The sequence below is a fragment of the Pteropus alecto genome, unplaced genomic scaffold, assembly GCF_000325575.1.
Source record: "Pteropus alecto unplaced genomic scaffold, ASM32557v1 scaffold60, whole genome shotgun sequence".
In the NCBI taxonomy this organism is placed as follows: domain Eukaryota; kingdom Metazoa; phylum Chordata; class Mammalia; order Chiroptera; family Pteropodidae; genus Pteropus; species Pteropus alecto.
In genome coordinates this window covers 3,838,453-3,851,229 of record NW_006430726.1, presented here as the reverse complement: position 1 = coordinate 3,851,229, position 12,777 = coordinate 3,838,453, and the positions used below count along the sequence as shown (strand labels likewise).

Sequence of the window (12,777 nt, the reverse complement as noted above, 5' to 3'; positions counted from 1 at the left end):
GCGGCGGGAAGAGGAGGGGGACCTGGAGCCCCGGGGGGAGTCACAAACAGCCCCGCAGCGGCCAGGGCGGCTTCTCTGCGCCGAACGTCCACCACCAGGCAGCCCTTCGAGACTGCCGGGCGCCAGGGCCGCAGGCCCGAGGGTCCTTTCGCCCCTCAAGAGCGCTGTGGGCCGGCGCCGGGCTTCTGGGGTCTGGGGACGGTGATGGGGCCCCGAGTCGAGTGGGAGCCTTTCCTACTTCCAGTCCTCCGAGGTGCTTTATCGGCCGGCTTTCTGGGTTCAGCCCCGGGGATTTCGCGAGAACGGGCAAGGTGCACAGCATTGCTGGTGACTGAGGAGGGTCCAGGAGTAAGACGCGAGCGGGGAAAACGCCGGGAGAGGTGGGGTGACTGTTGAGTGAGGCCGCGGAGGGTGGAGAGCCAGCAGTGCCCGCGCGGGACTGCTGAGGAGGCTCAGGTGGAGCCGGGCAGGCCTGGAGGATCCTGATGCTGACCTTGAGGGACCATCGGGAGGATGGGGAGGATGTGCAGATGCTGGGCCGGGGCGGGGGGAAGGGAGCGGCTTGAAGGAGGGCCGAGTGCGGGGTTGCAGGCACCGAGCTGCAGACACCTTATTTTTCGGTCAGCATAGTGTTTGGGAAAACTTGACTCTGGTTCCAGAATTTTTTAATTGGGAGATTTTCACATAAAACCAATATTTATTTATTCTCTCTGTGTAAATATTTCTCTTTATATATATGCATATATAAATCGGAAGACCTAATAACAGTCATCTTGAATTCCCATGTGCCAGCCCTTGGCTGGAGCTAGGTGGTGGTTGCCCCCCACATGGAGCATGAATTCTCTAGTTGATCACAGTTCACACCACACCCTGCCATGATACCCCACTCTGAGGCTAGGTATCACTTGCCATTTATCATTTTTTTGATGGGGTTTTCTTTTAGTGAAGTAAAGTATAAGAGAAACTGAAATTCTCTTATATTTACATTTCTGTTTCGCTGAGAAAAATGTATATATAGATAAAAAAGCCTGAGGATTTCAAGAAAAAATTTTTTTCATGCCCTAACTAGTTTCACTTATTTATTACCTGTCTGATGTCCACAGGCATTATTGATGTGACCTTGGTTAGAGTCAGGGATGAGTATGACAAGCTCAGAGCACACTGAGGAGAATTACTGGGTGAAAGCTGAGGATTAATGCTGGGGCCTGTGTTATGTTGTTTAGATTCATAAATTGTGTATGTACAGATAACATGCACTCTGTATGTCTATTTACCCACAGTTGATCCAATCTCTCACCCAGTTTATGAAAACACCTTAAAACATCCCTGGAAGATACAGCCCTGAGTAATATACAGACTCCTTTAAAGGCAGTTTTTTTTTTTTTTCACAAATCCTCAAGTGTTCACTTAAATGAGTTTGATTATGTTACTTGAGTATGTTCAAACATAAACTTGTATATTATGTCCTTTGCTTATAGTTGTGATACAACTGTAAACTAAAACATACAAATAAATTCAAAGTTAAAAATGCAATAAATTCAAATTAACATTAATTTGTGACAAATGGTATTTTCCTGAACTGAATTGAAGCTCTCAATGTAAATATGGTGCTAAACCCATAGATTACTTGAGTTTAGCAAGCCTGGTTAGCTGTGTCCCATGTGACAACTCAATTTGGTCACTACTACTTCTCTCTGTTCTAATTACTATAAAATTATGATGCCATTTGCCCTTTATCTGGTACAGAGCATCATTTACATATTAAATTTGCTCGTGTTTTCTCCTCTATCAGTTGCAAGTAAAATTATACTCCTAGGCTCAATTGTGTTCATAAACACAAGCCAAGCGATAACACTGAATTTGCCTAGTAAGATTAGCTTATTTAAAACTTTTAAGGATTATTTTTGTAGTGAATCACACAATTGCACACTTGTAGAGAACTCTTAGATCCCCAAGCATATGTCTGTGAACCTTCAATGGTCCAGATGAAGAAGAGTCCATCTAGTTCTTTATTGGTGACTGGATGGCAGATACACTGACTTTCAATCTAGCCTGTGGCAGGCATTGTTAATCAGTCTAGATACTCCTTCCTTTTTGAGTCTGTTCTGGGCTTTGAGTACTTCTCTATAAAATCACAGCTAATCCTTCAAGAGTTAAAGTTAAATCCTGTTTTCCTAGTAGCTAGGATGGACTAGATTATGGAGATTTTTTTCATTCTAGCTTTAGGATTCAGCCTTATCAGGAAGCAGTAGGAAAATTTAAGAAGAGAACACTAGATTGTGGTCCCTGGGATGATAAGGAGCGGGAAGAAAGTGGAGGCAGGTATGCCTGGAAAGAGGCTGTTCCTTCATTAAGTTGTCAGTACTGGAGTACCCACTGTGGTAAATGGGGTGCGTGCATGGGGAAGATGAAGACAAGATGTCTCGCTTCAAAGATTTTATTAATTTATTCAAGAAACACTTATTGAGTCCCTAGTGTGTGCCAGGGGTTAGGATGAGCACTGAGGGTATAGTAGTGAGTGAACAAAGCACAGTCTCTTCATGGATTTTAAAATTTAATGGGAAAGACCATTTATTTGGCAAATAAGGACACATGTTGGTGAATATTGCAAAAGGGGAAGCAGATGGAACTCTTGGAGTGTATGGTATGGAGTCCTGACCTCTTCTAGTGACCTAAAGGGTTAGTGGGAGCGGGGAAGGCATTTGAGGATATATACTTGTGCATTTCAGGCACAGGGAACAGGTTCAGTAAGGGGACAAGGAGGGTGATTTGAGATGATGTGTTCTAGAGGATCAGATTGTAGACAGGATTTGATCCTAAGGACAATGGAGAGTCATTGAAGGGGTGGAACCAGGGGAGCTTTGCATTTTAAAAGAATGCCTCTATCTCTGGGATGGTGGATAGAACAGAGGAGGAGGTGGCAGAGAAACCTTTGTTGTAATACTATTCTAGGAGGTGTGACATGGCATTGACTAGGGTGGTAGCAATAGGGAGGCAGAGGTAAACAGATTGATACTTAGGACTTAGAAAGGACCAGACTTAGTGAATGGTTGAGGAAGGTGAGGGAGAGAGAGGACACAGGGAATAATTACCAGCTTTCAGACTTGAGCCATTTCAGGGTATCCTCCATTAAGAGAGGGAGCACTGGCAGGAGCAAAGTGGAAGCAGTGTCAAGAGATGCTGAGTTTGAGGTGCCTGTGAGGCATGTGAGTAGAGATGGTCTGGCAAGCAGTTGTTTATGTGGTTCTAGCTCAGGAGGGAAGTCTAGGCTAGTGATATAAATGTGAGAATCTTTGGTGTGTAGCTGCAGGAGTAGATTCAGATACCTGGGAAGAATTTCTAGAACAGATCTTGCAAATTGGTGGCCTAAATTCTAATTTGGCCCTCTGACATGCTTTTAATTTGGGGGGACCAAATGTATGTTTATAAAATATTAGGGCCAACAATGAATTTTGCAGTTTTATATTGAAATCTGCACTCTGGCTTCTTTTGAAAAATGAGATGATCTAACAATACTCACTCTGCATTTCTGCATGGCAGCAATTACCTGGAGCTAAATAGTGGCTCTCATCATTAGGTAAGGCATGTATGTGTTCTTTGGTTTGCCACAGTTCCCACAATTCCCTGTGCTCTTCACAGTGATTCCAGCCTGCTTCATTTAGTTATCTTCCATATTTGGCACCTGTAGTAGGCATTTGAGTTTGTGACCCTTGCTATAGCGTGAGATGCAAAGAGGGCCTAGGAGAAACCCAAGGAGCCCCACTGTTTAAAGGGGTGGGAGAGGTGGCACCAGCAAAGGAGACTGAAGAGCTGCCAGACAGAACAGCCAGGAAGATTATTCTTAGGAGAGAAAGTCAACCAGCTGAGCCTAGTGCTGCTGACTTGGACATGATAAGGACATGTCTTTTGGTCTAGTCACGTGGGGATCATTGGTAACCTTGCTTGAGAGCCACTGCATTCACAGGGTGCTGGCTGGAAGGGAGGTTGTGAGGCATTGAGTAATGAATGGAAGGAAATGGAGACAGGATTGGGAACTTGTTCAAGAAGTTCAGCTTTGAAGGACAACTTGTAGTATTGAGAAACCACAGGATAAACTTAGCACATCAACCTGGAGCGTTAATTTTGCTTGAATATTTGGAGAAAACATTATTTTTAGATTAAAACAAACATTAGGTATGTTACGGAGTAGTGAGGCCTCCAAGTGAGTGAGAGAGGAGACTACAAAGGTTAGGTTTGGGCTAAGGATTGAGCGTTGTCTTTTTGCCAGGCACTGTAGTGATCCCTTTACATTCATTATCTCATGTACTTCTCACAGTGACCCTATAGAGTGTGTTTCTAGAATGTTTCTCATTTTGCAGATGAGCAAGCCGAGGCTTGAGAGATAAGGTTGCATGGCTGGTAAGTGGTAGAACTAGGGTTTGAATCTGGCTGTCACACTGCATGTATACTCAACTGCATTTGTTGAAAACACTTTTCTTTTTTCATTGAATTGCTATGACACTTTGTTAAAAATCAATTGGGCATATATGTGTGGGTCTCTTTTTGGACTCTGTCTACTTACTGTTCTATTGATCTATACATCCCTCTTTTAATAGTAGCACACTGCATGTATTTCTGTAGCTTTATTATAAGTCTTAAAATGAGGTAAGTTAAATATTCCAATCTTGCTCTTTTTAAAAAATTGTTTTGGCTATTGTATGTTATTCGGATATTCATAAATTCTAGAATTATCTCATCAATTTCTATTAAAAGGCTTGCTGGGATTTTGAGATTATGTTGACTATTAGGAGACTTTTTCACAAAGGAATTAGTGAGGATTGGATCTTATTTCATATAGACATTAAAGGAAATTCCACTGAAGTGTGTGACTGTAGTCTAAAGGTTGCTAACTCAAGTTACAGAGTGAAGCAGATAAAAATGAGTGAGGGGATCAGAAATGATGACATTTGGTAGCTGATCTCTGGCTAATCATAGAGGAATGATAGGGTACAATGAAGACTTGGGCAAACAGAAGAACCCAAGCCCTGTCTAAGGAGGCAGCTGCTTCTCAGCTCCATGCATTTTTGCCATGTAAGAATATGGGTTCAGTGTTGTATGATCTCTCAATGAAGAGAAGTTAGAAATCCAAATTTCTACACAATTTTCCAATTTTAAGATTAAAATGTAAAACATTGAGTGGGTCACTATCATGTGGGTCAAACAGAACTCTCTTGGCTAAATGTGGCTCATGGCCTGCTAGTCTGTGATCTCTGCCTCAGGCTAATTATTCTTTGGTTCTCATTTTTATCATCAGTAAGTATGACGATGTCGCAGACAGTCTCTAAGGTTCTTTCTAGCTCAATGATTCTACATCTCAAAAGAAGAAAATATCAAAATTTCTCAAGGGTTTAGGAGGTAGTTGAGAATATCAACAATAATGATGATACTTTGAGAGGTTATCCAGAGCACTACCTTTACATACTAGTGTTGCATCTGTTCTCTTTTTTTAATCCATACATTGCCTTTGTGAAGTAAACAGCAGAGTAATTTGCCCAACCTGGTGGCAGCTCCAGGTTACAAAGTCAGGTCTCGCAATTCCAGATCCAGTGCTCTTTTTACTGTAGTGCAACAGTCTCTGAAGGGTATAGAAATAGGCATTTGGGGAGGTAGAACAGATGTGGGAGATCATGAGAGTGCCTTAAGATCCACGGAAGGCAAGTTTCTGGCTAGATGTAGAACCTACTAGCTTGGTTGAAGTGTCAAGGCTTTTGGGTAAGAGTTGAAGCCTTTGCGAGAACTTTCTGAAGGCAGGAACTTTGACACATGTTCATCTTAGTGAGCCAGTGCCTGGCACAGTACCTGGCACGCAGTTAAAAGTTTTTATATAAGTGAAAAAAATGGATGGATTGATGGAAAAAGGAATCAAAGACTTTAGATGAAGTGGGGGTGGGGAGTGAGAATTTTGTCTAGAGAATTTCAGGGACAGAGTCAAATGCTCCTAGTAAATGCTCTGAGAATGTCAACATCAAAAGCCAAAACTTTATTCTTGTAACTCAGCTGATAGATGGGAAAGCTCTCAATGTCCTCCTTCCATTATCTGACTCGCAGATCTGGGTTTTGATTAATAGATTATAACCATCTCCCAGTACGGTATGTTTAAGAAATCAAATTCTGTGGGTATAAGGAATTTAAGGCTGCCCAAAGTTTTTATATGCTTTTAAAACTTCCAAACAGATACAAGTTCTTATTTTTTGGAAATGTATATTGAAATACAGAATAATATGCCTGAGATTTCTTTCAGTGGGATGCCATGATTAGTGGAGGAGGTAAAAATGAATCAAGATTGGACATAAGTTGAGGTAACTGTTGAAGCTGGAAGATAGATAGGTGAGGTTATCTCTACAATGTATATATTTGAAAATTTTCATAATGAATGCAAAAACAAAACAAACTCAGCTGCATAGGCTGAGCAATGCTTTTGTCAGCCAAACTTCACTTTTCTGAGTTTATAAACTCTATAGTCATTGAGGAAAAAACGAAAAAAAAAATGAAAAGAACATGGCAGAAGTAAGAAAGACTATAGGTTTTGAGTTAGACCCATAGCTTTGATTCCTGTAGCTTTGTGACCTTGCGCAAGTCTCTGAACTTCTCTGTCTGGGTCTCCAGCTTTATAAAAGCAGGATGCTCGCTTCGTGGTTGTGGAGAGGGTTGGGGATGAAGCGGGCAGTAGAGACTCAGAGCTGGTAATTTATTTTTATTAGACAAAGACGAAAAGTAATGAAAGGGTGAAAATCTGCCTGAGAGTTCCTGTCTACCCTTTCTTCTCTGCGTGAATTATACGTGCCAAAGGCTATATAACCACAGAGGTAATTTTTTATTTTAGAAAGAGAACTCTTAAAGACCAAATTGGACCACTTTGGAGTTTACAAGAACTGCAGCTGGTTTACTGCCTTTTGAAAAATGAAGCAAGGAAGAACTTGCAGAAGAAAGGCATATTAAAACAGTGTGATACCATTTTATATCTGTTGAATTGGCCTCCTTCCTTAACCCCAGTTAATGATCATATCCAGTGTTAGTGAGGATTTTGATGAAACTGCTTTCTCATATATACATTGATATACCCTTTGGCAAAATTGTTTGGCATTATGTGTTGAGAGCCATCAAAAGGACCATACTCAGAGATTTAATAATCACTCTTTGGAATGTGTCCTGTGGAAATAATTCAGAAGAAATGTTATGTTGCCATAAAATATGAATATATAATCATAGAAAAGGCTTGAGGTTGTACCTATGTTATGATCACAACTATGCAGTTATTACACATAAAGGTAAATGACTGGAAAAGAGCATGGAGAAGGAAAAACAGTTAATGTCGTAAAGTCATAGGTAATGGCTTAGTTTTTCTTCAAGAAATTCCCTTATGCTGATTGTGCCCATACGCCTACACACACACACTCAAAGTCCTTGCAAGAGAGTGCTTTGCTGTCACGGTGTATGGGACATTTGGAACATGGGTAAATTCTTTCCCAAAATAGACTAATCAAAAACCACAAAGCACCGGAAACCTGACGGTTTTAAGTAGAGAAGAAATCGAAACCAAGACTTTCACTCTTGAACCATTTTACTGCAAAACACCATACTTTGATGCTTCCCCAGCTCTTTTCTGTCATCTCTCAACAGTCTTAAAATCACTGTGTTTGCAGGTTCAATTTCAGAAGCTTCAGCAACTGCGCCTGACCCAGTACCATGGAGGATCCTTACCAAATGTGAGCCAGCTGCGTAGCAGTGTATCAGAGTTCCAGGTACCTCCAGATATTTACTCCTTCAAGCTGAGTGGACTGTAAAAGGATAGGCAGAGATTATTATCCTTAAAAAGATTCGATCTTAAAGGATAAACCTGGCCTAGATACAGTTCAGTGTTCTGAGAAGTTCATCATTATTCTCTTTCCTGCTTTCTGAAGCATAAGGTAGTTTTATATTTTCTAAGGTAGTGCAGTCCATTATAAATATGTGAGCTACATATATAATTTAAACTTTTTTAGTAGCCACATTAAAGGAAAAAGAAACACAGGCGGGATTAATTTTAATGTTATTTAAATAAATAAATAAATATTTACTCAGTATATCCAAAATATATCATTTCAACATATAATCAGTATCAAAAAACATTAATGAAATATTTCACATTCTTTATTTTTTGTACTAAGTCTTTGAAATCTGTTTTTTTGTTTTTTTTTTGTTTTTTTGTTTTAACACTTAAAACACATCTCTATTTGAACTAGCCACATTTTACTACCTGCCTGTGACTAGTTTCTACCACATTGGACACCACAGATCTAAGGCATTGGTAAATGGTCTATATTGCATTTAGTTTAGTGCAGTGTCATAGATGCTTTAATCATTCATGTCAGTGATGGGCCTTGTTCAAAACAGTCATTCTATTACACAATTTAAGATTTGATATTAAAGTTGAGATATCACCTTTAAGATGAAGCAAAACTTGATTCATTTGGATATCACTGTCTTCTTTTTTTGTTGTGAAAACTGGGTTTTGTTTGATGATGTTCCTTAAGCAAAAGTAGTATTTAAATTGGAGACTTCCATTTGAGAGTACTAATAGGAACTCTTAAGTATAATAGTCATTATAAAAAGTCCAATGTAAACATATTTGTACCTATTACACTGGAATATCGTCTTTAATATGCATTGGAATCTCACTTTAATACACTTAATGTTAGAGGTCTACCTGTGTAGATCCAACTTCCTATATGTTGGCTTTTTGGATCATTCGGTATACAAATAAAGTAGATCTCTGCTTTATGCTGGATTTCATGCTTCAGAAAATAGAGCGTTGTCAAGGTTTGCTGTGTTTGAGATCCCGGTAGTGTGGCATTTTATTGTCAACTTTGGAGGAATACAGAATTTACTTTGACTTCCCTCTCCTATTGCATTGGTCTTGCCAGGATTCTTTGAATACTTTTTTTTACTTTGAAACAATCGCAAGCTTACAGAAAAGTTGGAAGTACCATACAGATAACTTTTTTCCCCTTCAGAATAAGTTGCTGATCTTATGCCATATCACCCCAAAATATTTTGCTGTGTATTTCTAACAAGCAAGGACCTTGTGCTACATAACCAAAATAGAGCCATCAAAATGAGAAAATCAGCAGTGATACATTATTGCCATCTGATCTTCAGACCCCATTTAAGTTTCATCAAATGTCCCATTACTGTCCTCTGTAGCAAAAGGATCCAGTTCAAAATTGCATGTATTTAGTTATTGTCTTTAGTCTCCTTCAGTGTAGTAGAGTTTTCAATCTTTTATTTTTGACATGAAAAAAGTTATTTTTGACTTTTTTGACCTTGCCACTTTTGAAGATTACAGGCCAGTTATTTTGTAGAGTATCCCTCAGCTGGGGTTTGTCTGATGTTTCTTCATGATTAGATTCAGATTATGCATCTTTGGCAGGAATAGCACAGAATTGATGCTGTTACTGTATCCCATTAAATGGGTAATTTTCATTTGTCCTGGTACAACTGATGCTCACTTTTATCACTTAATTAAGGTGGTGTTTGTCAGACTTCTCCAATTTAAAGTTATGCTTCCCCTTTGTAATTAATAAATATTTTGTGAGGAGATACTTTATCCTGATCCTTATCAAACTTTCAATTTATATATTGATTTCTATGTAATTTTGTGGTTTCTTATTTTATTCCATGGGTTGTCATCTATAACTATTATTATTATTTCGATCCTCACATTATCCCTGATTAGGCCAGTAGAAGCCCTCTTCCCAGAATTCTTGACAAACTGAGGAGAAAAGGGAATCCCAGAAGCACATCTTTTTTTTTAAGTAAACATTTTTGAGGTGTAATTTACATACAGTACAATTGAAGTAATTCTGTCTTGAATAATCAGCACCATAATCAAGATAACAGAAGAGTTTCATCATTCTCCAAAGTTCCCTTACGTCCCTTTGTAATCTGTTTCCATCCCCCACCTCCAGCCTTTGGAACCACTGATCTGTTCTAAGGCAGCTGTAAGAAAGTAGCATAAACTAGGTGGCTTAAAACAGGCGTTTATTCCCTCACAGTTCTGAGGCTGGAAGTCTAAAATCAAAGTGTCAGCAGGCTGTGCTCTCTGAAGTCTCAAGGGGAGAATCCTTTCTTGCTTCTTCTAGCTTCTGTTGGTTGACAGCAGTCCTTGGCGTCCCTTGACTTTTAGCTCCCTCACTCCACTTTCTGTCTCCATTGCACATGACCTTGTTTTCTATTTGTCTGTGTCTCTGTGTCCAAACCTTTCTCTCCCTTCTCTTATGAAGACATCAGTCATTGGATTTAGGGACCACCCTAATTTGTATGACCTCATCTTGGTTACATCTGCAAAGATTCTTTTCCCAAGTAAGGCCACATTCACAGGTATGTGGGGGTAGGGATTGATCTCTTTTAGGGAACATAATTCAGCCCACTACATTGCATCTATCAGTAGTTCATTACTTTTTTTTTATTGCTGAGTAGTGCTCCATTGCATGGAGGTACTATAATTTCATCGGTTGATGGGCATTTGTATTGTTTCCACCTTTTGGCAGTTGTGAGTAAAGATATTAGGGACATAACATGAAGATATTATGGTCATATAGTTTTTGTATAAATCTAGTAGTGGAACTTCTGGATCATATGGTAAATGTGTTTTTTACTTTATAAGAAACTGCTAAACTGTTTTATAAAGTGGCTATACTAGTTCATGTTTCCACCAGCAACATGAGAGTTCCAGTGGCTGCCTTCTCTCTCCAGCCCTTGTATTTCAGTATTTCTTTTTAATTGTGGTAAAGAACACAACACAGAATTTACCATCTTAACCACTTTTAAGTGTTGCACAATCAATCTCCTGAACTTTTTCAAAACCTTATAAAGCTTAAACTGTGTACCCATTAAACAATAACTCCCCATTCCCATTCCCCAGCCACTGACAGTTACTGTTCTACTTTCTGCCTCTGTGAATTTGACTACTCTAGGTACCTCATATACATGGGATCATACAATATTTGTCTTTTTGTGACTAGCTTATTTCACTTGGCATTATGTCCTCAAGGCTCATCCATGTTGTAGCATGTGACAGGATTTCCTTCCTTTTTAAGGCTGAATAATACTCTATTGTATGTATAAACCACATTTTGTTTATCCATTCATCCATTGATGGACATTTGGGTTTCTTCCACCTCTTAGCTATTGTGAATAATGCTGCTGTGTACATGGGTGTGTAAATATCTCTTTGAGATCCTGCTTTCCATTCGTTTGGCTATATACCCAGAAGTTGAATTGCTGGATCATATGGTAATTCTATTTTTAATTTTTTGAGCAACTCTCAAACTGTTCCCACAATGGCTGCACCATTTTACATTCCCATCAAGTGTGTAAGAGTTCTGATTTCTCCACATTGTCACCCCTGTTTTTTTTTTGTTTTTTTTTTTTTTTTTTTTTTTTTTTGATAGTATTCATCCTGATGGGTGTGAAGTGGTAGTATTTCAAGTTTAAAAATTTTGGTCATTCTAATGCATGTGTGGTGGCATCTCATTGTAGTTTTAATTTGCATTTTCCTAATGACTAATAATGTTGAATATCTTTTTGTGTGCTTATTTTCCATTCTTGTATCTTCTTTGGTGAAGTGTCTATTCAAATCTTTTGCCCAGTTTTTAAATTGAGTTGTTCATTTTCTAATTATTGGGTTGTGAGAGTTTTTAAAATATATTTTGGATACTTTTTCTTTATTCAGTATGTATTTTGCAAATGTTTTCTACCAGTCTATGGCTTGTCTTTTCATTTTCTTAACAAAATCTTAAAGAGCAGATGTTTTTAATTTTGATGAAGTCCAGTTTATCATTTTGTTCTTTTATAATTTTGTGCCTTTCGTGTCTTTTCTAAGAATTCTTTGCTTAACTCAGGGTCACAAACATTTTTCCCTATGTGTTTTTCTAGAAGTTTTATATTTTTAAGTTTCATACTTAGGTAATTTCAAGTTAATTTATTTTTGTGTGGTAAAAAGCATGGGTTGAGGACCACTTTTTTTTGTATATGGATACTGAATTGTTCCAGCACCATTCATTGAGAAGACTTTCCTTTCCCTGTTGAATTGCCTTGGCACCTTTGTTGAAAAGCATTTGACCATATAGATCTGAATCTGTTTCTGGACTCTATCTTCGGTTCTATTAGACTCTGTGTCTATTATTTTGCTAAACCCACACTACTTTGGTTGCTGTACCTTTATAGGAAGGCAGGGAATCAGGTAGGGGGAGTCCTCCCAACTTTGTCCTTTTTTGAAGTCGTCTTGCTTGTTTTAGTTTCTGCGCTTATCCATGAAATTTTAGAATCAACTTCTTGATTTTTATAAAAAAGCCCGCTGGGATTTTAAATGAGATTGCATCGAATCTATAGATCAGGTTGGGGAGGATTGATATCTTAATAGTACTGAGTCTTCCAATCCATGAACATGGTACAGAAGTACGGGTTTTGATTCTAGTTAGATTGCTTATAATTATTTAAATATAATCCTCTTTTATGTTTAGAGATCACTTTGGAGTTTACAAAATGCTTTCATGTGTGTTATTTTACTTCATCTTTACTACAACATTAGTTGGTAAGCATAGTACTATTTTGATATTGGTTAAAGACCAATTTCCTATCCTCATGGAGGATCTAAAAGCACATTCTTTTTTCTAACCCACTGGGCCCTTATCAGAGAACACAGACTTATCAGACTGAGTAAACCAAAGCAAGCTTCTCAGGCTGCCTTCTGATAAT

The 12,777-nt window shown here is 38.7% G+C and overlaps 1 protein-coding gene across 1 annotated transcript in view; it reads left to right on the top strand.

Annotated features, from left to right (window-relative positions):
- The first annotated feature begins 5,304 nt into the window (after nt 1-5,304).
- The window catches only part of CRTC3 (CREB regulated transcription coactivator 3), a 74,601-nt gene continuing 67,128 nt past the window's right edge, over nt 5,305-12,777 (top strand). Inside the window, exons 1-2 of the mRNA XM_025050384.1 lie at nt 5,305-5,325; nt 7,515-7,781. Coding sequence (XP_024906152.1) covers nt 5,305-5,325; nt 7,515-7,781 — 288 coding nt within the window. The remainder of the gene's footprint in view (nt 5,326-7,514; nt 7,782-12,777) is intronic.